The sequence below is a fragment of the Symphalangus syndactylus genome, chromosome 23 (assembly GCF_028878055.3).
Source record: "Symphalangus syndactylus isolate Jambi chromosome 23, NHGRI_mSymSyn1-v2.1_pri, whole genome shotgun sequence".
Classification (NCBI taxonomy): Eukaryota; Metazoa; Chordata; class Mammalia; order Primates; family Hylobatidae; genus Symphalangus; species Symphalangus syndactylus.
Window position 1 is genome coordinate 25,051,066 of NC_072445.2, and position 26,484 is coordinate 25,077,549.

At 37.1% G+C, this 26,484-nt stretch overlaps 1 protein-coding gene across 1 annotated transcript in view; it reads right to left on the reverse strand.

Annotated features, from left to right (window-relative positions):
• The window catches only part of PKHD1 (PKHD1 ciliary IPT domain containing fibrocystin/polyductin), a 462,062-nt gene that overhangs the window by 171,140 nt on the left and 264,438 nt on the right, over positions 1–26,484 (reverse strand). Inside the window, exon 52 of the mRNA XM_055263099.2 lies at positions 2,685–2,822. Within this exon, the coding sequence (XP_055119074.2) occupies positions 2,685–2,822 (138 nt within the window). The remainder of the gene's footprint in view (positions 1–2,684; positions 2,823–26,484) is intronic.

The window sequence follows — 26,484 nt, forward strand, 5'->3', positions numbered from 1 at the left end:
CAAAGGCCATGCCTCTGGGATGGTCTGACAACCCTCTCTAAACCTCCCTCTTTATCTCTGGGTTCCTGTAACATTGTTTTCTTCATCCTTTATGGCAAGAGGTAGTAAGGATAACTGGCTTTACTAGCCCTAGGATATACCTCATCCCATTTGGATATTTGTAAATCATTCCTTTATTTAAATCCCTTCAAACTGTCTAATGCATATGACATATATTTTCTGTTGGCACCCTGGCTGATAAACATTTATTGAACACCTACTATATACCAAGCACTTCCTATGAGCTGTTATGTTTAATATCCCTCTGAGGAAGGTTCTACTGTTATCCTACATACGTTACAGATGAAGAAATGAAGGTGCCCAGAGGTTGACTTGCTTAAGGTCAAACAGCCAACAGGTGGCCAAGGTGGATTTGGTCCCCCCACCATCTGACTTAGAGCCCATTCTGTTAACCGCTATACTCATCTCACTCTGTTCAGAATAGTCAGATCCCACCTGGGAATAGTTCTTCCTCCCTGGCTTTAGGAGGAATTAAACAAAACAAAGTCGTGTTTAGAGGCAATGCCAGCAAGAAAGAGGGAATCTCATAACTATGGGAAATGGGGTGGACAAATTTGTAAAATTTTTCTGAAAAGCAATTTGGCAGGATGTATTAAAAACCTTTTAAAAATGTTCTTATCCTTAGGCCCATTAATTTCATGTTTAAAAGCCCATCCTAAGGAAATGAAGATATGAATAATGATTTAATTATTGAATGTTCATTGCAGAGTGAGTTACAAGGACAAAAATCTGAAATAACTTAGATGCTTAACAAGAGAAAAATGGCTAAATTATTATATATACATGTATATCCATACATTCCCATATATTATATACTGTTGAAATTATTAAAGTTGGGCCTTTGAAATATAATGAGTTGTGGAAATTCTTACATTGTTTATACAGGATCAAAAAAATCAAGTATGTACCCTACATTTTGAAATATATGTGTGCATGTGTGTGTGTGTATGCGTAAGAAAAAAAATGACTTTGAGATAAAACACCAAAATATTAATTGTGGTTATATTTGCACTTGGAAATATTTGCACTTGGAAACTTTGAGTGATCACTTCATTTCCACCATTTAATTCTCTTTGTTTTTCTGTATTTCCAGTTTTGTACCATAGACTAAAAAAAAAATACTTAAAACAGCAATAACTATGAGCCATAGTTATAAACTGTATGACCTAAAACAGAAAAGATTCCAGAAGATGTGAATAAAGGGCTATAGAATTAAAAGGAGTATGATACTTGTCCTGAATGGCTCAAGGGGAAGAGCTTGAACCTATAGAAATGGGAGGAAGATGGACTTTAGCTTAATAGAACAAAAAGAATTCTAATAGGATTTTAAACAATGAGAACAGGTTGCCTTGAAAGGTTTTGATTTTTTTGCCACTGGAAGTATTCAAGAAAAGGATTGACCATATTTTTTCAGAAATCTTTTTACAGTGACTTAACCTTTGTTCAGGTAATTAGACCTAGAATTTTCTCCCAGCAGAGATTCTAAACTTTTCATGCTACCTAACAATGATATCTAAATATTTCCTTACCACCAGAGATATATTTCTTTGGAATATGATATGATTTTTTTCTGAGAATTCTCTTTTAATCTTCTTCCTGGGGCAAAGTAAAATGCCTTACTAAAGTTCTAAAGTAGTTCCTTTGGAGACAGGGTACATGTCTTTTCAGCATTTATACCTATTGCTTACAACAGTTCTAAGTACATAGTCTACCCATAACATTTCAGGTTTTTTTTATTTAAATAAGCCAAATCTGGTTAATACACTACCCTAGATCCATTCCATTCTGCCTGTCCTGTGGCCTCAACAACATGATCCACTTCCCAGCAAGAGGAGCCTCATCTCCTCGCATCTACTGATTCTCTGGTCCTTCCACTAGCTACCCAGGGAGCCACAAAAATAACAAAGTCAGAGGAGTTAACGGCGCGGAATGGGCCAGGTGAGATGCTTGCCTTCTCCTCACTACCTCCCCCATATTGTCCCAAGATATGGTTGTTCTAATAAGGCTTCTCTCAAGATATCCCACATAACCAAGCAAACCAAGCATGCTTCTTTGAGAAGCTGTATTTGCTTGTATTTGCTACCTTGTATTTGCTTTCCCTCCCTTTCCTCCTCACTTTTCTTTTCCCTTCACTCTCACATATTTGGGATTATTTGTCCCAGTAAAGTGCTAGCACATAGCTTTGCTTTCAAGTCTATTTTCCCAGGAAATTATGTTAAGACAACAATTGAAATTTTATTGTGAGTTAGTTGATCAGATGATATCAAATCCATCCTATGATATCTTCTGAAAGAGTGAGTTACAGGCATAGTCTGACAAAAAAGAAAACCTAAAGGAAGAATTGATCTGCAGCCTGGAGGAAGTAAAAAATAGCCCTCGAATGAGCAGCAGCAGGCAGACCAGAAACAGCCTGATAGTACACGGGCATGAAAGAATGACCAATACAAGCCACCTCTGACCACGTGTAAAGCTTGCCAAAGAGTAACTTTACTAGTACACTCACTACTACCTTAACCCTCCCTAAACTCTGTTAAGCAACCTGCTTGATGATATCATGTTTCCCAGAGCCTCTTCTCACAGAGTATAATTCCCAACATGCTGGCAATCCTCATGCCTTTACTCACCAACTTTCAGCTCCCCGCCTGCAATGACCATGCATGCCACACTCAGAACATTGCTTCTGTCCACAGGGAAGTCTAAGGTCCCCATCACATACAGCCCTTTGAAGAATGGAAGATCTGTATCCACAAGGACAGTTCTGTCTGTGGAAGAAAAAGAAATTGCTCAGATATGTCACAAAAACAAGAATTACATGTTTATTCTGGGGTTTTCCCAGCAGTTTGGGAGCTGTGTACAGTGTTATCTAAACCAGGACAGGTATAGCAACTGGAAGAACAAGTAGTCTGCCAAAGGCTAGGCCTTACTGAACAGGAAAATAAGTTCTGATTGATAAGTGCTGCCATTGCTTAACACACCATGTTCATGGACAAAATGCACTGCTTATGCACCAAACAGCTGCCCCAAGTCTACTGCAGTGGAAACACACAGATCGAATGAGCTCCCTACACTTTGTTCCTGTCTCTTCACTTTTGGCTGTAGTTTCAGGGATGTACAGAACAGTAGACATGACATTGGCCTCTGAAGGCAGACTATTTGGATGTGAATACCAATTCTGCTACTTGCTAGCTGTCTAGGCAAATAACTTTATCTCTCTGTGCCTCAGTTATCTCATCTGTGGAATGCGAATAATACTAAAAATAACTGTTTTGTTCATGGGACTTTTTGTGAGAGTTAACTCATTTAAATGAGTTAATAGATTGAAAATGCTTATACAATATTAGTAAGCTATCTCTAATTTCCTAAGTCACATTGTGTAAAGTGAAGTACATGGTGCATGCTTAATAAATGCTTGATGTTATTTTTACTATTGTCCCTTAGCTTCCCATGCTTATAGAGCTTACTGGACAATTTAAAATCATTATGTTTTATTTCCCCTTTCATAAAAGCAGTCTTCATATAACTTCAGAAGAAATAATCATAGCTTTTGCCTGAGATTTACTATAGAGTAATATATAAACACAACACTTTCATTTAAAACAATAAGTATTTCATGTATGCCAAAGCATTAAGTGTTACTTTCTGAAATTTAGCAGTAATTCAACACTAATTAATGTTACCAAATAAAGATTTTTGCTTAAATTTCTAGTACCATAATCACTAACACATGTAAAGTTTTATAAGGAATTATTTTGTTAATATAATCTCATCTCTCATTCTAGGAAACAATGCACTTGCTCTTCTTAAGGACATGCCCAAGCAAAGTAACTTGTCATGAGTTGTCTTTCCTAGCCCTTCCCTGCTTCCTGCATTATAAGAATGGCCATACCCTCCTGTGGCAGAGACTATAGGGTTACAAACCAACCATTTCTCTTGTTTACTAAGTTCACAGTTAGACTACAGTTTCCACCTCCTTTGCAGGTTGATGAAGCCATGTGACTGGGTTGTAGCCAATAAAATGTGGGAAGAATTAAAGTATGACATCGCTACGCCTGGTCCATAAATTCTGTATGGCTTTTCCCTCCCCTTTTCTCTCAGTTAGATGTAGAGCAGTGGTTCTCAAAGTATGGTCCTATCCCATCAGGATGCAAAGCAAGCAGTAGTTCTGCTAGCAAGCTACTCTCTCTCCTCACTGGCTCCACCACTTCCCCTAGGGAAACAAGCTCTCTCTTTTACACTTCAGTGACACCCTGTACGTACATCTATCAGAGTACTGAGACACATTATTCAAATTATATACATACACTATTGTACGTGAGGAAGTAACTGTCACTGGGCTCGTCTTCAGTGTGATTATGACTTCCTCTCCCACTCTGACTTCCTTAAGTGATCATTCTTTTTCTTTTTAAATCCCTAGTGTTTTTGCAATACTGAAGATAAAAACACTAAATAAATGTCGTCCAGATCTGTTGTGTTTAATCCCCTATATACCTTAAATTCAAGAGCTCATTGATGACTGGTACAAAATGAATGATCAAGCTAAATAGACAAAAATAAATATATATCTTAATCTCATCTCTTGCACTTTTCAAAATATTCAAATAAAAGAGTGAAGTACCTAGAGAATGTTCTAGGTTTAGCATACATTTTATGGGTTCCTGACTTTAAGAATTATTTGAAGCAAAATTTGTAAAAACAAGAGGGTTTTGCCTCTATTTACTTATTTATTTTCATATTTTATTTTAAATTCAGGGATACATGAGCAGGATGTGCAGGTTTGTTAACACAGGTAAACTTGTGCCACGGTGGCCTGCTGCACAGATCATCCCATCACTAAGGTATTAAACCCAGCATCAATTAGCTATTCTTCCTGATCCTCTTCCTCCTCCCACCCCCTGCCCTCTGACAGGCCCCAGTGTGTGTTGTTCCCTGCCTTGTGTCCATGTGTTCTCATCACTTAGCTCCCACTTACAAGCAAGAACATGTGGTATTTCGTTTTCTGTTCCTGTGTTAGGTTGCTAAGGGTAATGGCCTCCAGCTCCATCCATACCCCTGCAAAGGACATTATCTCATTCCTTTTTATGGCTGCATAGTATTCCGCTGTGTCTATGTACCACATTTTCTGTATCCAGTCTATCATTGATGGACATTTAAGTTGATTCCATGTCTTTGCTATTGTGAATAGTGCTGCAATGAACATATGTGTGCATGTGTCTTTAAAACAGAATGGTTTCTATTCCTTTGATTATATCCCCAGTAATGGGATTGCTGGGTCGAATGGTATTTCTGCCTCTAGGTCTTTGAGGAATCACCACACGGTCTCCACAATGATTGAACTAATTTACACTCCCACCAACAGTGTAAAAGCATTCCTTTTGCTCCACAACCTTACCAGCATCTGTTGCTTTTTGACTTTTTTTTTTTTTTTTTTGAGAGGAGTCTCACTGTCATGCAGGCTGGAGTGCAGTGGCGTGATCTCGGCTCACTGCAAGCTCTGCCTCCCAGGTTCACACCATTCTCCTGCCTCAGTCTCCCGAGTAGCTGGGACTACAGGTGTCCACCACCACACCTTTTTTGACTTTTTAATAATAGCCATTCTGACTGGTATGAGATGATATCTCATTATGGTTTTGATTTGCATTTCTCTAATGATCAGTGATGTTAAGCTTTTTTTCGTATGTCTGTTGGCTGCATGTATGTCTTCTTTTGAGAGGTATCTTCATGTTCTTTGCCCACTTTTTAATGGGGTTGTTTTTTTCTTGTAAATTTAAGATCCTTATAGATGCTGGATATTAGATGTTTGTCAGATGCATAGATTGCAAAATTTTTCTCTCATTCTGTAGCTTGATTACCCTGATGATAGTTTCTTTTGCTGTGCAGAAGCTCTTTAGTTTAATTATATCCCATTTGTCAATTTTTGCTTTTGTTGCAACTGCTTTTGGCATCTTCATCATGAAATCTTCACCTGTGCCTATGTCCTGAATGGTATTGCCTAGGTTTTCTTCCAGGGTTTTTATGGTTGTGGGCTTTACGTTTAAGTCTTTATTCCATCTTGAGTTGATTTTTGTATATGGCTTAAGGAAGGGGCCTAGTTTCAGTTTTTTTGCATATGGCTAGCCAATTCTCCCAGCATCATTTATTAAACAGAAAACTCTTTCCCCGCTGCTTGTTTTTTGAGGTTTGTCAAAGATGAGATGGTTGTAGTCGTGCAGTCTTATTTATGCCTTCTCTTTCTGTTCCATTGGTCTATGTGTCTGTTCTTGTACCAGTACCAGGCTGTTTGGTTATGCTGTTTGGTTACTGTAGCCCTGCAGTATAGTTTAAAGTTGGGTCACATGATGCCTCTAGCTTTTCTCTTTTTGCTTAGGATTGCCTTGGCTATTCGGGCTCTTGTTTGGTTTTGTATGAATTTTGAAATAGTTTTTACTAATTCTGTGAAGAATCTTAATGGTAGTTTAAGGGGAATAGCAATGAATCTATAAATTGTTTTAGATAGTGTGGCCATTTTCATGATATTGATTCTTCCTATCCATGAGCATGGAATATTTTTCCATTTGTTTGTGTCATCTCTGATTTCTTTGAGCAGTGGTTTGTAGTTCTCCTTGAGGAGGTCCTTCACTTCCCTTGTTAGCTGTATTCACAGGTATTTTATTCTTCTTGTGGCAATTGTGAATGGGAGTTCATTTGCGAGTTGGCTCTTGGCTTGTCTATTGTTAGTTCATAGAAATTGTAGAGATTTTTGCACATTGATTTTGTATCCTGAGACTTTGCTGAAGTTGCTTATCAGCTTAAGAAGCTTTTGGGCTGAAACAATAGGGTTTTCAAGCTATAGGATCATGTCATCTGCAAACAAAGATAGTTTAACTTCCTCTCCTCCTATTTATTTCCATCTCTTGCCTAATTGCCCTGGCCAGAACTTCCAATACTATGTTGAATGGGAGTGGTGACAAAGGGTATCCTTGTCTTGTGACAGTTTTCAAGGGGAGTGCTTCTGGCTTTTGCCCATTCAATAGAATATTGGCTACGAGTTTGTCATATATGGCTTTTATTATTTTGAGGTATATTTCTTCAATACTTAATTTATTGAGAGTTTTTAATTTGAATGTATATTGAATTTATCAAACAGCTTTTCTGCATCTATTGAGATAATCATGTGGTTTTGGTCTTTAGTTCTGTTTGTGTAGTGAATCACATTTACTGATTTGCATATATTAAACCAACCTTGCATTCCAGGGATGAAGCCTACTTGATAATGCTGGATAAGCTTTTTGATGTGCTGCTGGATTCAGTTTGCCAGTATTTTGTTGAGAATTTTTGCATTGGTGTTCATCAATAATATTGGCCCAAATTTTTCTTTTTGTCAGGTTTTGGTATCAGGATGATGCTGACCTCATAAAATGAGATAGGGAGGAGTCCTTCCTTTTTAATTCTTGGAATAGTTTCAGTAGGAATAGTACCAGCTCTTCCTTGTAACTCTGGTAGAATTCAGCTGTGAATCCACCTGGTCCTGGGCTTTCTTTGGTTGGTATGCTATTTATTACTGCCCCATTTTCAGAACTCATTATTATTCAGGGATTCAATGTCTTCCTGGTTCGGTCTTGGGAGGGTGCATGTGTCCAGGAATTTGTTCATTTCTTCTAAATTTTTTACTTTATGTGCAAGAGGTGTTTATAATATTCCCTGAGGGTTGTTTGTGTTTCTCTGGGGTCAGTGGTAATATCCCCCTTGTTGTTTCTGATTGTGTTTATTTCAATCTTCTCTCTTTTCTTCTTTACTAATCTAGCTAGCAGTCTATTTAATTAGTGTTTTTCAAAAAAATCCTACATTTGTTGATTTTCTGAAGGGTTTTCATGTCTCTATGTCCTTCAGTTCAGCTCAGATCTTGGTGATTTCTTGTCTTCTGCTAGCTTTGAGGTTTGTTTGCTCTAGGTTATCTAGTTCTTTTAGTTGTAATGTTAGATTGTTAACTTGAGATCTTTCTAGCTTTTAGATGTGGGCATTTAGTGCTATAAATTTCTGTCTTAATGCTGCTTTAGCTGTGTCCCAGATATTCTGGTATGGTGTATCTTTGTTCTCATGAGTTTCAAATAACTCTTTGATTTCTGCCTTAATTTCATTATTTACTCAAGAGTCATTCAGGAGAAGGAGAAGGTTGTTCATTTCCGTGGTGTTGTGTGGTTTTGAATAGATTTCTTTTTTTTTTTTTTTTTTTGGAGACAGAGTCTCATCACTCTGTCGCCCAGGCTGGAGTGCAGGGGTGTGATATCAGCTCACTGCAACCTCTGCCTCCTGGATTCAAATAGATTCCCTTGCCTCAGGCTCCTGAGTAGCTGGGATTACAGGTGTCTTCCACCATACCTGCCTAATTTTTGTATTTTTAGTAAAGACAGGGTTTCACCATGTTGTCCAGGATGGTTTTGAACTCCTGATCTCAGGCAATCCACCCACCTCGGCCTCCCACAGTGCTGGGATGACAGCTGTGAGCCACTGTGCCTGGCCTTGAATAGATTTCTTAATCTTAAGTTCTAATTTGATTGTGCTGTGTTATGAGAGACTGCTATTATTTCAGTTCTGCATTTGGTGAGAGTGATTTACTTCCAATTGTATGATCAATTTTAAAGTAAGTGCTGTGTGGTGATGAGAAGAATGTATATTCCTTTGTTTTTGGGTGGAGAGGTCTGTAGATATCTATCAGGCCCACTTTATCCAGAGTTGAGTTCTGGTCCTGAATATTTTTGTTAATTTTCTGTCTAAATTATCTGTCTAATATTGTCAGTGGGGTGTTAAAGTCTCGCACTATTATTATGTGGGAGTCTAAGTCTCTTAGAAGGTCTCTAAGAACTTGCTTTATGAATCTGGGTGCTACAGTATTGGGTGCATATATATTTAGGATAGTTAGCTCTTCTTGTTGAATTGAACCCTTTACCATTATGTAATGCCCTTCTCTGTCTTTTTTGATTTTTGTTGGTTTAAAGCCCATTTTGTCAGAAACTAGGATTGCAACCCCTGCTTTTTTTCTGTTTTCCATTTGCTTGGTAAATTTTTCTTCATTCCTCTATTTTGAACTTATGTGTGTCTTTGCATGTGAGATAGGACTCTTGAAGACAGCACACTGATGGGTCTTGGTTCTTTATCCAGCTTTAAAAGACTCTGTGTCTTTTAATTGGGGCATTTAACCCATTTATATTTAATGCTAGTATTGATACTGTGTGTATTTGATCCTGTCATCATGATGCTAGCTAGTTATTTTGCAGACTTGTTTATGCGGTTGCTCCATAGTATCACTGGTCTGTGTATTTCAGTGTGTTTTTGTAGTGACTGGTAACAGCTTTTTGTTTTCATATTTAGGGCTTCCTTCAGTTCTTGTAGGGCAGATCTGGTGGTACCAAATTCCCTCAGCATTTGCTTATCTAAAAAGGATCCTATTTCGCTTTCAATTATGAAGCTTAGTTTGTCCAGATAAGAAATTCTAGGTTGGGAGCCAGGTGCAGTGGCTCATGCCTGTAATTCCAGCACTTTGGGAGGCCAAGGTAAGTGGATCACTTGAGCCTAGACGCTCAAGACCAGCCTGGCCAACATGGCAAAACCCTGTCTCTACTAAAAATACAAAAATTGGCCAGGCATGGTGATGCATACCTGTAATCCCAGCTACATGGGAGGCTGAGGCACAAGAATTGCTTGAACCCAGGAGACAGAGGTTGCAGTGAACCGAGATCACACCACTGTACTCCAGCCTGGGTGACAGAGCAAGACTCCACCTCAAAAAAAAATAAGAAAGAAAGAAAAAGAAATCCTGTGTTGGAATGTCTTTTCTTTAAGAATGTTGAATATTTACCCCCAATCTCTTTTGGCTTAGAGTGTTTCCATTAAGAGGTCTGCTGTTTGTCTGATGGGCTTCCCTTTGTAGGTCACCTGGCCTTTCTCTGGCTGCCTTTAACATTTTTGCCTTCATTTTGACCTTGGAGAATTTGATGATTATGTGTCTAGGGAATGATCTTCTCATGGAGTATCTTACTGGGGTTCTCTGCATTTCCTGAATTTGAATGTTGGCTTGCATAGCTAGGTTGGGGACGTTTTCCTGGATGATATCCTAAAATATGTTTTCCAAATTGGTTTCATTCTCCTTGTCTCAAAGCAAGAGGTTTATACAAATTGGTTTATATCTGTTCCAACCTATAGCACACTCAACTAATATTCAGCTATTAAACCTGATTGTACAAAACAATAAAATTGGTTGAACTAATGCTTTCTCTCATCCACAGAGTACTCACACATACATATAAAAGTATGATAGTATGTGCTTTTAGATGTATTTCTCAGCTAAAATATGACAAGTACATGAAGTTTAAATTATACCCCTTTTAGAAGAAATTTTCCCTTTTAATTGCCTTACCAACTCCAAATGTACCAACAAATTTCCCATGAATCACAGACAGACTATTATAACCACTTGAGAACAGGAACACAGCTGATGTTCTCACTTATTTTCTCAGGACCTAGAAGAATAATATTTAACCCATAATAGATGGTCAAAAATAACACCACACACACACACACACACACACACACAAGCACATGTGTGTGCACACACATAAATTCCAATAGTTATCAAAGGAAAAGTATAGAATGAAGACAATAATAGAAACATTAGTCTTATTTCTTTTGGTGCCACACTTTTCACTTTGAAATTCCCTGGATTCATCTCTCCATTTTTTCTTCTTTCTTTCTTTCCTTCCCCATAATGTGACAAATCTTGATGGGTGGTAGGAATTTAAACATGAGTGAGTCATGTTTCCCACCATCAGATGAAGACAGGTATATCTACAAATAAATAATGTGATATACTTGAAATGATGACATACTTTTTAATTACATGGAGGTTGACTCTGTTTTTATTCCCAGCTGCTTCAAACTGGAGTCTATCAATGCATCTATTATAAGAAAATTCTGCTAAAATAAAATAAGCACATGCCATATAGAGATTGTTATAAAGGAGTTCTCCTTGTATCACAGTAATAAAGATTTCAGCTAGTTACATGAGCAAAAGAATTCACCCTAATGTACCCTCCAGAGCAGATCATCTGCAGGTCTAAACTGACCAATCCTCAGCTACAATGACACTTGCAGAGGATTTCTCTCTTTTCCAGGAGAGGAAAGCTGGCATCTATGTGCCACATTCTCTAGAATTAACATTCTTTCCATAAAATTACTCAAGATATTTCAGAGCAATCACTCAGAAATAGCTATTTATACAACTTACTTAATAATATAAGTGATGGACCACCTCTAATTTAAGTGTGCTCCAGTGCTTTCCACCCTGTCCTGCCTTGGCTACAGATATTCCACCCTATTCTGTCAGTGACCAATCTATCCTACTTGAGAGAATGAGCACTGGCATATGGAGGGAACCATCTGGAATTTCTGTTGCTCAATGGGTGGCTGATGGGGGAGCTGATCTGGAAAGAGGCTCCAAAAAGAATTAATGAGTTCCAGATGTAATTAAAGACTGCTTTTCCCCCCAAAGGGGCTCAGGACTAGCCATGGGGTGGTGCCTCTTGGTTCCGAATTACACCCTTTAACCACTTGTTCATCCATCAAGCACTAAACACCACCATCTTTATCCTAGTGTGTTTTGCCAAGCGGTGTTTTGGCTTTTTGGTCTTTTTTTCCTCAAAGTGTTCTATTTTTACAATTAACACTAAAGCTTAAAAAATAATATCTGGAAAGTTAACAATAAGGAGAAACCCCTGAATTTTTCCCTGCACCAAATGCAACAACAACAACAACAGCAAAAAAGACTCAGTGTTTTATTAGAAATGCATTAACTAGCCTCAAGACCAGAAAACCTGAGCCAGACTGAAAGACAGATGTCTCTGAAAGAGGGCTGGGGCTTCTTTTGTATCAAGAACAATTTGACTACCATACTTACAAAGCATTCCATGTAAGTTCAACACTAGATTTAAACTCACTTTTTTTCCCAGCAAAGTAGAGAATCAAGGTCACTATTGTGTAGCATTCCAAGGGTCTGACACTTGTCTAAATCCCGTAGAAATGAGATCAAGGGCAAAGGGCACAGATCCTGGGAATAATGATGGGGTCACATGAACAGGCATAATTTAGGGCAGGCAGACCCACTGCTTGTATGGTATGCACTGTATCAGGCCCCATAACTTAGGTGGTAAGACAGTTTCCACTACAACCCTGCTATTGTCATGAAAGCAGCCTATACTGACTTTGGACACAGCTCAGACTTCTGAGGGAGAGCAATGGCATGCCAGGCAGAGCAGGACATACAAGGACTATTTGTGGGCTTGTTATTTTCCTGTACCTTCCATAATTAATGGTTTTTTTTTTACATTCAGCCTTGGCCCCTATATTTTCTATTAAATATGTGAACCAAAGGAAAAGTAAATTTAAAGCCATTTGAATCACTATTAAATGATCTAATCTTCCTTTGTAGAAAGAAAATATTTTTAGCTCCAAAGTGACTACTTTAAATATATATTTTACACAATGATTGGTGATATTTTCTTTCTTTTGTGGTCTTGTTTAACTTTGGAGGCATCTAACAATTTATCTAAATAGTCTATCATAATTTATAAAGATGAATGATATGTCCAAGAAAAGTATTCTTAAAACAGAATGGAAACTCTTATACATAAATAGTTCACAGAGATGAAAGATGAACATGATTGAAAATTAGTGTCAAGTAGACTAATTTACTGAGATGATGGTATTCAGTTCTCTAGAGTTCATTCTCTTGTAGAAAAAGCTGAACAGAGACGTGCTAGAAGATAAGGATGCAGTCTTTCTATAACTAAACTCTTTTCAAAGAGTTGTTGGCTTTATAGTCTGCCTTTTTCATCAAATCCACACAGGTGGTTTCTTTATTCTACTCTGCCTATCATTTTTTTTCAAACTGGTCTTAAAAATCGGCAGAAGTGGCAGTTTCAAAGTGCCCAGAGGCACACGATTCAAGCCTAAAAGCCAGTTTCCTAACACCTTGAAGAAAAACCATCTGCTGGCCTGATTGTGTGTGTGTGTGTGTGTGTGTGTGTGTGTGTGTGTGAGAGAGAGAGAGAGAGAGAGAGAGAGAGAGGATGGAAGGGGAGGAGAGGAAAATAGCTCTTCTCACTCTCACCTCATGAGAAGAGTCCCATTTAAACTTTGGACAGTAAGTCCCCATCCCACTCCCCACATTCTTTCTGTGTCTTTTTCAATATACACAGACATGCATAATTCCCATAGTAGAATAAACATTTTAAATTATGATATTTTAATTGATCAATAAAATGTTTAACATACAATGTTTATTTCTTCCTCTAGTCTATACCATCTGTTCTTCAGAAATATTTTGAATCTATTTAATAGGAAGGTTTTTAAGTAAAATTACCAACTGTATCAGATCAGTCCTCTGCATCCCAAATTCTGAAAGGAAAATACCAGAAGGTGCTGCTGTTTTCATAAAAATAGAAAAGAATCTGTGCCTTCTGTCATCCCAGGCTTTATTATTATTGTTTTAAATCTAGAGACAGTGCTATGCTACTGTTCTCTTCATTAGACTTCAAAGAAATCAGAGTGGTCGACATGGCATTGCTATTTAAACCAAGGTCTATAGTTGTTACCTTGCTCAGATGGCTCAATGCAAAAACAACAACAACAACAATCAAACAAACAAAAAACCTAGACCTTGCAATCCCCAGAAGACCTAAAAAGGAACAATATGCATTTTGATAAACTTTAGGTCTGATGTTAAACTACAGTTTGGCTTTATCCACATAATTCTATTACCTCTATACATTGTTAACGAATTCCAACTAACATGAGGTTTGGGGATAAAATCCCTCTCCAATCCTGTAGTGAATAATGCTTAATATGTGAAAAGGCATAAACCGGCAACTCTCAGGTGATCCAATTATTACATTTTTACATGTTACAGTTGGTGTTAAAGCCAAACTAAGCACCAAACTTATTTTCCTATGTGGGTTTTTGTTTTGATTTGTTTCCTTAAGAATAATAATACGATCAACTTTTAGTAAATAAATATATTTTGTACTTTTACCCTGAATAGAAAAATATGAATATCTATGAAATAAGTGATTCACTCCTGAATGGTGCTGTTTAGGCAAAGGTCCAGATATCAAATATTGTATCAAATAAGTTTATTTCTCCTCATCAGCTCTTTTTTGAAAATAAATCTTCTCTTTTTATCTCTGCTTGACACTAGACAGGGCAATATATCCAAAAAACTACGAGATTCTTTAATTTTCCTTGGTGTTATTGACATTTTTTCTTAAGTTCTCAATTGTTTCTTCTGCAGGAAAAGAAACCCAAAAAATTATTAAGATCTTAACAATAAGATGCTTGTATCCTATTTGTTTGTTAAATATACATATATTATATCAATTATAATTGATGTTTAAGAGTGAGTTTAAAATGTAGTATCTAACAAATATTTAGTAAATAATCTCTACTTTCTATTTTAATATGTTGTACCAAAATTTATATTTTCTGAGCAAACCAATCTATGTGTTGTGCTCCTAAATTAATAAAGTGCTTATATTTTATAAAGTACAAAATAACTTCTGTAGAAGTTGTCATTGTTCTCAATATTTTTATATTTTCCATATTTTTTGGAAAGTCCCAAAAAATTAAGTCCCTTAAAAGTCTTGTAAATTCCAGTAAATTACATGTATTCAAAGCAAGGAGTTCTTGCTTGGGGTTTCCAAAATATGTTATTTTCCACTTGAATTCGAATATTGTCCCAGAGATCATGAAGGCTCCTAGAATGTTTATTCACAATTCTAAGTATTCTAACAATAATATCTGCATTCTACAGCCTCTATCAAAAGTCCCAATACTCTAAAATATCTTTGCATGGTAAACATACTGAAATCCTTGTCCTTAGAGTTAATTCCTCTTTTTAATCCAAGGTCACTAGAAGACCCCAGGAGAAAAATGATATATAAAGAAAAGGTATTATCACTGACCAATACATTTGTTCATTCATCCATTCATTCACTTAGCAAATACTACCAAGTGCTTTGTCAGACACTGTAATATATGCCAAAGAAACAAACATAAATAAAACAAGGCTCCTACTTCACGTACAGAAGAAATTTTTTTTTTTTTTGAGACAAGAGTTTCACTCTTGTCACCCAGGCTGGAGTGCAATGGTGCGATCTTGGCTCACTGTAATCTCCGCCACCTGGGTTCAAGCAATTCTCTTGCCTCAGCTTCCCTAGTAGCTGGTATTACAGGTGCCCGCCACCAAGCCTGGCTAAATTTTTGTATTATTAGTAGAGACGGGGTTTCACCATGTTGGCCAGGCTGGTCTCAAACTCCTGACCTCAGGTGATCCACCTACCTCGGCCTCCCAAAGTGCTGGGATTACAGGTGTGAGCCACCGGGTAATGAAATTGATGGGGTGAGTTTTGGAAGAAGAAAGAAGTAGATCTGAAGTCCTTTTAGTATTTGCTTCTGATACCCACCAAAATGATCACGGCAAAGCCCAGGCAACATTTCAAAGTAAAAAAGACTACTTCTGTTTCTTCTTTCTTTTGAGTGCCCATCCATCTCTGAGAAACTACTGACCTCATTTGCTCATAACTACCAAATGGCCAGAATCCCACTGATGCCCACCCACCAACAGCCCACACATATGAAGGGTCTCAGTAGTTCTATAGTTCCAGTAATTTATCAGCTGTGTCCCAAGTCCCTCCAGGTTCAACTCACTTATACATGACAAAGTAGAGAAATACTACTTCATGGGGGTAACAGAAGAAATTAAGCGAAATGCCACATAAAAAATTATTACAGTGCCTGGCACATAAAAGGCATTCAATTATCAGCTATTGTTTTCATATGCCCAACATGTAGCTTGGAGTACTTGCTCTATACCTGTCACTTCACTATCGTGTGAATCAAAGAAACACAGTTCCTGGCCTGATGAAATCTAAAATTTTGTAGGAAATAAGACATTAATACACAATTGCAAAATTTACTTCATAAGCACAAACTCTGCAAATTGGTAAGAAGAAAAACACATAATACTATGAGAGTAACAGCGAGGGATCAAGGGTGAAACAGCTGAGAACTAAAGAGTGAGCAGCAGTTAACTAGGTGTAGAGTTGCTCCAGAGAAAGGAGGCAGGACAGATGAAAAGTCAGAAGCGGGAAAGAGCTCCATACATCTGAAAGACTGAAAGGCGAGAAATGCAAATCAAAATCACAATGAGATACCATCTCACACCAGTCAGAATGGCTATTATTAAAAAGCCAAAAAATAATAGATGCTGGCGAGGCTGTGAAGAAAAGGGAATGCTTATACACTGTCGGTGTGAATCCAAATTAGTTCAGCCACTGTGGAAAAAATGTTTGGTGATTTCTCAAAGAACTAAAAATAGAACTACCATTATAACCAGCAATCACATTACTGGGTATATATCCAAAGAAAAATAGACCATTCTACCAAAAAGACACATGCACTTGTAGGTTTATCACAGCACTGTTCTCAGTAGCAAAGACAAGGAATCAACCTACCTGCCCATCAATGGTGGATTGGATAAAGAAACTGTGGTACATATACACCATGGAACACTACACAGCCATAAAAAAGAATAAAATCATGTTCTTTGCAGCAACATGGGTGCTGCTGGAGGCCATTATCTTAAACAAATTAACACAGGAACAGAAAACCAAATACTACGTGTTCTCACTTATAAGTGGAGGTAAGCATTGGGTACACATGGACATAGAGATGAAAACAACAGACACTGGAGACTGCCAGAGAGGGAAAGAAGGGATGAAGGCAAGGGCTGAAAAGCTACCTATTGGGTGCTATGCTCACTACCTGGGTGAAAGGATTCATTCATATCCCAAACCTCAGCATTATGTAATACTTACATGTAACCAACCTGCACATGTACCATCTGAATTTAAATGAAAAGTTGAAATTATATATTTTTAAAAAGACTGAAAAGCAACAGGAATGCCCACATTGCTGAATCTGGAGGAGAGAGGTAAGAGGCAGGGCTAGAAAGGTGGGCAAGAGAGCAGATCAGGAAGGCTATGTAAAAACCACGAGATTTTTGTCTTGAGAATGAAAGTAAGCCACTAAGGGGAAATTAAAGAGGAAAATTACACAGCCAACTCATATTTTTAAGAGTGCTCTGGCTGCAGTGGGGGAGAATGGAGTACATGAGGGTAAGCACAGCAGGAGAAGAATAATTAAGAGGCATTCTGTGGCTGCATAGTATTCCATGGTGTATATGTGCCACATTTTCTTAATCCAGTCTATCATTGTTGGAGATTTGGCTTGGTTCCAGGTCTTTGCTATTGCGAATAGTGCCGCAATAACATATGTGTGCATGTGTCTTTATAGCAGCATGATTTATAATCCTTTGGGTATATACCCAGTAATGGGATTGCTGGGTCAAATGGTATTTCTAGTTCTAGATCCCTGAGGAATCGCCACACTGACAGGAGGGGGGAGGGATAGGATGAGTTAACGGGTGTAGCGCACCAACATGGCACATGTATACATATGTAACTAACCTGCAGGTTGTGCACATGTACCCTAAAACTTAAAGTATAATAAAGAAAAAAAGAGGCATTCTAGTGGTTCACCCAAGAGGCCATGAAGCATATATTAGGGTGGTGAGAGAGGAGATTAAAAAACACATATTTGAGTAACATTCAAGAAGCAGAATAGCCAGGATTGGATAAAGCGTCAAGAAAAACCCTGAGCAATTGGGAGTGGAAGATGGTGCCATGTACTGGACTGGGAAAGCTGGAAGAAGAGTAAGTTGGCCACTGGCAATGGCAGGCTTGGCAGGGAGAGAGCAGGAATAGAGGATTCTCTCTGAGTTATTTTAGTGTAAGATAACTGTACATCATCCCGGTGCAGATTTCAAGTGGACAATTAGACATATATGTCTGATCCTTGGGAAAAGAAAAAACATTTTGATGAGTTTAAGTACAATCAATAGCTTCACAACTAGAAAATGTATGTTCTCCAAAACTCACCAAGACAGAATGAGAAGAATCATTATTTAAAAATAGATGAGGGTTTTTTTTTAATTCAAGGGAGTTTTTAAAATCATATGGAGCATTCAAAAAATGTGTTTGCTAATAGGAGATGTCATATAGAGAGGGAAAGACTGCAGACAAGAAAGAGAAAGGAAGGAGACAAGTATGGACTGAGATATCTGAAAAGGAATAACAGCATTAAGATGCAGAGAACATGAGGTGAGATTACCTTTCGGAGAAGGTAAAACACTTTGTTACAACAGGAGGAAAGAAAGAGAAAAAAGGGGTGCTGCAATTTATACATACTTGTCTCCTTTAAAGAGGAGCCTGAGGATACCTAAAATGCCCTGAAAAAGACTATGAACTTGGGACACATTTTCAGTTCACCTCTAAATCATATCATGTAAACATTAGACTCCATCTGCTAATAACCAATAGAGATCAGGGATGATCTCTACTATAAAACTCTGTGTGTAAAAACATATCTATCTGGCCAGGCATGGTGACTCATGCCTGTAATCCAAGCACTTTGGGAGGCGGAGGCAGGTTGATCACCTGAGGTCAGGAGTTCCAGACTAGTCTGGCCAACATGGTGAAACCCCATCTCTACCTCTCTACCAAAAAAATGAAAAATATTAGCCAGGCATGGTGGTGCATGCCTGTAATCCCAGCTACTTGGGAGGCTGAGGCAGGAGAATTACTTGAACCCGAGAGGCAGAGGTTCCAGTGAGCCAAAATCATGCCACTACACTCCAGGCTGGGCAACAGAGCAAGACTCTATCTCAAAAAAAGTGTGTATATATATATATATATATATATATATATATATATATATGTCTGAGTGTGTGTGTGTGTGTATATATATATATATATATATCCATCTATATGAGCATTTGGCTTAACGTCTACTTAAAAAACTTTATTACCTTAACACCATCTGAACAGGATTCTTTTAAAAGTAACTAATGAGAACTAATACATAAGAATGAGTGACTGCGGTGTAAACACATAAAATAGTTAATGAAATTAATGCACATGCATCTAGACATCCATATATCAAGCCAAGCTTGTATTTTACATATGGGGTCTTTGTAGCCATCCATTCGTTCTCAAATAGAGACTAGTTCTACATTACAACATGGATGAAACTTGAGAACATTATGCAGGGTGAGAAACTTCACTGTGTGATTCCTTTTATATGAAATGTCTAGAGTAGGAAAATCTGTAGAGATGGAAAGTAGATTAATGGTTGCCTGTAGCTGGGGAAGATTGCGGACTAGAGAGTTATAGCCTAAGGGGTATGGGGTTTCTTCGGGGGGTAATCAAATGTTCCAAAATTAATTGTAGTAATTGCATGTCTCTGTAAAAAACCACGAATTGTACACTTTAAATGGATCAATTTTATGGTATGTGAATTATATCTCAATAAATCTCTTAAAAATTAAAGTACTTTTTGTACTAATATGGAATAATCATATCTTTCTGTACTAATATGGAACAATTACATGGAATAATTATAGCTTTTAAAGCAAGGCACACATAGTGTATAATTTGTAATATTTATACAAAGGGAGTGAATAAAAATAAATGTGTGTTTTTTTTTCATTTTTGCATATGCAGCATAGAGTATCTTTGGAAAGATACCAAAGGAAGGAACCAGTAACACTGTCATCTTCAGGAAATGAAACTGGCTGGCTGGAAAACATGGGTGAAGGGAAAATTTTCAGTGAGCAATCTTTTTCTCTTTGAATTTTGAACAAAGTAAATACACTACTTTAAAATCTTTTACAAAATTGAAATGAAAATTAAAAGTAGAGACTAGTCATAATTTTATTTGAAATACAAATTAAAAAAGAATCTCTCACACACACATACACATTTGCATGTGTGTGTGTGTGTATGTGTGTGTGTGTCTTTTAGTCCTTGTCAGACATGTAATTTTTTTCTGCTGACAGGAATATAAGAAATATGAGAAAGAGAATAAGCTGTGCAGACTTCTTATTTGACCTGGCTTTGACTTCCTGTTTCTAATGTCCCTTAGTTTACATTTTGATATGTAATGTTCCCTTCTCATTTTATCTTCATATTTGCAATTTTTACATTTGGATATTTATGGAATGCTTCACACTGTTGAATGTCTGTGGATCTAGGCAAAATTTTACTCTGCCATTGGAACTGGAGTTCAGTATGATGTTTCAATTTATTCTGACTTTAGTTTTTGCTTGCTAAGTTAATATTAGGACAAGATCAAACTCCATTATCTTGCATAGATTACTCTCTAGAAAGTTCTGCCCATTGCCACTTTGCTGGTCCATAATCACTGGAGACAACTTCCTGAAATATGGATTTATGGGAAGGCAAACAAAGAATTATAAACACAAAGAAAATCAGAAAACTATGAAAGAGATATACTGAATAATCAATAATCAATTCAATATCCCAAGAACTAATACTCGAAGATACAAAATAAGGCAAATGGAAAATTTAGCTTAAGCATATTCCCAAACACACTTTAGAAACACAGAATATTTCAGAAGCATACAAAAATAGTTTCTTGTATTTCCTTTTGATTCCTTTATATTTAATATAAGACTCTAGTTCATCTGGCATGGCATGACTTGGGAACACAACAGAATTTTTTTTAGCATGTGGGTAGACAACTATTCCAACATAATTTACTGAAATGTAGTATTTTCCCACTGTTTTGAAATGCCATCTTAATTCCTAAGTACATTCTCTTATATCCATGGGTCTGTTTCTGGACTCTATTTTGTCTCATTCACTTTCCTCTCCTGCCTCTTCCTGTGACAATATCATACCAGCTTTATCTAAACCAACCCTCCCCAAAATAATCGGTTATTAAAATCCTTGCCAGTTGTATATTTGCTTTTCCTAAAAATATTAGAATCAGCTTCTCACATTCTAATTTTTTTTAAAATCTAAATGCAATTTTAAGTAGGCTTACTTGAATTTATAAATCCATGTGGGGGAGAATATTTTCATCATTGTGTTTTCCTGTATTTGTACGGCATTTCACCTATTTAGCAAGGTTTTCAGGGGGGTTTTCTTCACATGACATAGGAATTTTTTGTTTATATCTAGGTATTTTACCTTTTTCTATCAAAAGTGGAATCTTTTGTCTATTGCATTTTCTAATTGGTGATTGCTATTATACAGGAATGCTGTTGTTCATTGCATGCTAGTGTTGTTGCCAGCCATTTTACTTAAATATCTTGTATTTTTTCTAGAAAAAAAAAATGTAGGCTTACCAGTAATTGTTTTCCTGCTTCTTTCAAGTGGCTGTGCTTTCTATCCTATTTTTTTCATGTACTATTGCATTGTTTGGTATCTCCAGTAATAGAAATAAGAGTAGGCATTCAGGTTTTATTCTTGACACTAACAGGAATGAAATTAACCTTTCACAATTATAATATTTCCTACGGACTTCTTGTAAACACCTTATATCCACTTAAGAGAAATTCCCCTATTTCTGTAATAATAAATTGTTGTTGAGTATTAACAGATAGAAATTCATCAAATGCTTTTAAAAAAATTGATTTGGGGTCTTGGAAAACACCCTACAAAATCCACTTGATACTACCATGTAAACACTTTTTCTTCTAATGGGAAGCAGATGAGTTTAACGTACTGTAATTATTAACTCTTGCCCTTAACCAAGGGATACAAACACTCCATGCCACATTCAAGAGGAAGACAGCATATTTTCTACACCAAAAGAAAACAACAACAAAAAACATGAAATGCCTTCAAAACTCTTGTTTTAAATGTCTGCTTAGATTTCAGATTTCTTTACTTTAGATGCTTCTATAAAATAACAGAGAAATTTTACCCTCAGTATCCCAAGTTTTCCAAGACTTGTGATTGGGAACCATAATAAGCCTATTAATTTCTGTTTTGGTTCATCTTCTCCTTCTTCAACCCACTGATACCATCCTTCACTCTACCCCACTGCCCTAGAAATAGTTTTCTCTGCTCACTCACCCTTAGCCCCCTAAAATATGCAACACTTCCCCATGGCCCTGATGTGCCCTGGAACCTTGTACATTCTGAATATTTAAGAAGCCCTTACCCAGACAAAGAGACAGAGTAGTGTAGGCAGAGGCTGGCACTGCACGTGACAAGGGGAAGAAAGACAATAAAACTTATTTAGTCATTCTTGGCTCTGAATATATGGAATATATGGCCTCATTGTTATAAAAAGAAAGTACAATCTTGGGGAAAGAGAGAGAGACTTCTCATTTTGTCTTACTCAATTATGTTAGATTTTTTTCCTGATGTTCTAGAACTATCCTTGCATTCGTGGGATTAAACCCTATTTAACTATAATTTGTGATTCTTTGGAAGCACAGGTACATTGGATTTGGTAAGACTTCTCCTCAGTATCAATGAGATTAGCCTTTAATTTTCTTCTTTGTGCCACCTTTATCTAATTATATAATCAATCCTATGGCCTTAAGAATTAATTAGGAAGATTTTTATTTTTCTCCGGTTCTGAAAGAGTTTATAATATGGTGATAATGTGTTCCTTGAAGGTATGTTTTGCATTTTTAAAGAGGTAACATGGGTGATCTCAGCTGTAGGTAGGCTATGAATTCACTTCAAGATCAACTGACGTGAAACAATTCTCCCACTTGTACAATGAGGCATAAATATTTTTGTTGTTGTATTGTTTATAAAAGTGAAAAAATTGGGGTGAAAATTTGTGTTCATCAGTAAGATGGTAATTCAATAAATTATACCACATTCCTACTCTGGGTAACTACACAGTCATTTAAAAGGATGCAGTAGATTTGTCATTACTGATATGATAGTATTTTGAATACAGACGTAACTTTTTTGAAAGTCACATATGAATAATGAGAACATATGTTTTTCATTGCTGAATTAAGGAACATCTTAGCATGGCATATAAGAGTTCTAGAGTCAAACTACTGGGTCCAAATATTGTCCCTCTACCAGTTTTATGATCTCTATTTCTCAGCTTCCTAGCTACCTGATAAAGAGAGATGGTAATAGTGCTTCACAGGGTGTTGTGAGGATTCCAAAATGAATTCATCCACAATGCTAAGGATAGAAACTGACATGTAGTAAAATACTCAATTAATTAATATATTTAAAGTTATGCGTTATATAAATAAATACACATATTTTAAAAAATGCAATCCCAACTGAGAACAGCAGTTATCCAGGGGAGGGCAAAAAGAAAGGGCTAAATGGTTCTTGATATTTTGCTTTGTATATTTTTACATTATTTTGAACAGAAAAAAATTACGTATTATGTATAAAATTTTTTAAAGAACAAAGTTACAGAAATCTAATACTAATTGTAAAGATGTCAGATAGTCATATAGAATTAGATGTCTAAGACAAGAAAGGTATCGAACCTTCATTCAGGTACAAAGCAACATGGAGACCAGCATGGAGGAGCAGCAGGAATGAAACACACCTGGATTTACATCCCGCTAGGTCCCTTTCTAGCTGTGGGACCCAGGGAATATTACCTATCCTCTAAGCTAGGGTTTTTCAAAAACCTAGCTAGTAGGTCCACAGACACCCTATTACAGTTTCAGTACCATTTGCAGAGTTGGTTCAAAATATAGATCACTAGTAATTTAGAAACATTTCCATTGATTTTTATGCACGCTAAGGTTTAAGAAACAAAATAAAGTTAAGAAACCAAAATAAAATACAATAAAAATTCTAAGCCTCCCAACCAACTGAATGGATCCTCCTTTCGGCCAAGGGGATTCCAAAGAAACCTGAAAAACTAGCTCAGGCCATGATGGGAAGGAGCGGTCATCAGACATACCTCATTATACATTCCTGCCTTTGGAATTTAGGTACAACTGACCAGCACTAACATTAAAACAGAGATATTAAAACTGACAAACAGACTATTTTGGAGCAATAAGGTACTAAATTCCAACCCCACTCTAGTAGAGCATCACATGACAGATAGCAGGTCCTAAAAGTATCAAAGTATTTTACCCCAAAATATATTTGTCTGTCATATTTTGAAATGGCTATGCAAAGCTGTGTCTTATGGGGGAAATTTACATTGTTTAGAGAATTGCATTCCATCTCCAGGTCTTTTTTAGATCCTGAAGATATTAGCTGAGAGTCTAGCACCTTTTAAATCTCTGAATAGGAAATGTTTGCTATCTATTGCCTCTAAGGGTAGTCACCTAAAGACTTCATCTTCATAATAAGAACCTTGGTATCCACAACCCCTTATCTTAACCCAGACACTCCTTTCTATTGATCCCAGGTTTTTAGATAATAATTTAACTCTTTCAACCAATTGCCAATCAGAAAATCTTTGAATCCACCTATGACCTGTAAGCCTGCTTCTCACTTCAAGTTGTCCCACCTTTCCAGAGCAAACTAGTGTATACCTGACATGCATTCATTGATGTCTTATGTCTCCCTAAAACATAAAAAAACAAGCTGTAACCCAACCACCTTGAGCACAAGTTCTCAGGACCTCCTGAGGCTGTGTCACAGGACATAGTCCTCATATTCAGCTCAAAATAAAACTTCAAATATTTTGCAGAGTTTGACTTTTTTATCAACAGAACTGCTCTCAATCTTGATTTCTTAGTGTGTCAAACATGGTGCCAATGTCACACCATATTTACAAAGCTTTAGTGAGATAAAATAAATATTTAATACCGTGCCTGGAACATTAAAAACTGAACTCATGTTATTATAATAATGTGTACATTGTTGCTAGTACTACCACTGTTATCACCATACTCTATAATAACTGTTCCTATTTTTAAATGAAGGATCTGATATTTCCTCAACATGCCATAGCCTTCTATGGCCTTATATTTATACAACTTATTACCTTTTCTGGCTCAAAAAATAAATGTGAATATCTCTACTATTTCCTACATTATTTTTTTACTGGTAATATTTTATGGCCTTCTGATTTTAACTTCTGACCACTATTATTCAAGTAACCTGGGATCTTGAAAAAATAAGTACAGTTCTTGGAACTAAAATTCTGGTATGGTCCTTATTAACGCAATATCATTTGGGCTTGACTGTGATGGGAGATTGTAGAAATAGGACAGGAAAAGAAAAGATATCGGAATAGTAGAGCTTATAAGAATTGTGGTTAAAGTTTTCCTCTCTGGGTGAGGCTTGTACTAAGCATGGGGTGGCAAAAACTATGTTATTAATAAAATACTATATTTTCTAAGAACAAACCAGCCTTTCCCTTCTCTGTTACCTGAAAAACTTAGGCATAAAGCTACATGAGTCTTTGGTCCTGATTCTCCATTTCCTTTGGGGGGAAAAAAAGTCCACATTTCTCACACAGCTTTGAGGGAAAGACTCATAACCATACTTAACTAACGTATAAAAGCTGTGATTTCCATGCAAACTGCTGCTTTCCCAGAAAAACGTAACAGCCCCCTTTAGCAGTTTAAAAATCCTTTAGCCATTTCCTTCCTGTTCCACTTGAACTAGGGGCCAGCTTGCTCTGCCTAAAGCCTTCCCTCAGTGTCTTTCAGATGAGTAAGTTAATTTTAGAAGTATTAGAAACATTCTTAATTCATTCAGACTTGTAAGATATCATTAAATACCAGGTACATAAACTGGGAGCCAAGAAGAGTTACTCTACAATTCTCTCAGTCACAAATAATTTCCTCACCGTACTGGGATTTAGGCCTAGCACTGCAAACAGCAAAACTTGGGCTTCCTCACAGTAGCCAATGTCATAGCTCTAAGCCTGCATCAATGTTTACTCATTTACACTCTTTCTTTTATAGTTTCACCAAAAAAGAAAACAGACAAAAACAGGTGCATCCACACTATACAAATGAGAAGAGGTAACCTCTGAAACCATTTCACAGCAAACAGAAGATCCACAAGCTGCTCACTAGCTAAAACCACAGGAGGTGTGTCAGGCACCTTGATGCCGAGCCACAGGAGGCCTGCAGGCTGGGAAGGCAGTAAATCCCCACAGAGCTCTAAACTCCTGATTGGCAAGCCACACCAGGCCCATCAGCTCCTCAGGTGCTGAGCCACAGGAGGCCTGTCAACTGCTCAAGTGGAAGGTGCAGGAGGAGGGAGGAGGGAGGCAAGCTGTGTGGAGGAGCTTGAATGAAAGGGCACCGGCTCACCAGGGGAGACAGGAAATGAGAGGTGTCTACTGGGAATACTAGAGTTCAGAGAACTTCATCAAGAAAAGGAACGAAACCACCCCCTCCTTGCATAGTGCATCTTCTTACCTGCAGGGAAGCACATCTTACAGAGAGTACATTTCTGGCCCAGGGATTCTAAATAAATAAATGGTAATGTAGAATGATTCCCAGATTGAGTTCTGCAGCAGACCACCAGGTCTTCCAGAGAAAATCAGCACCTCCTT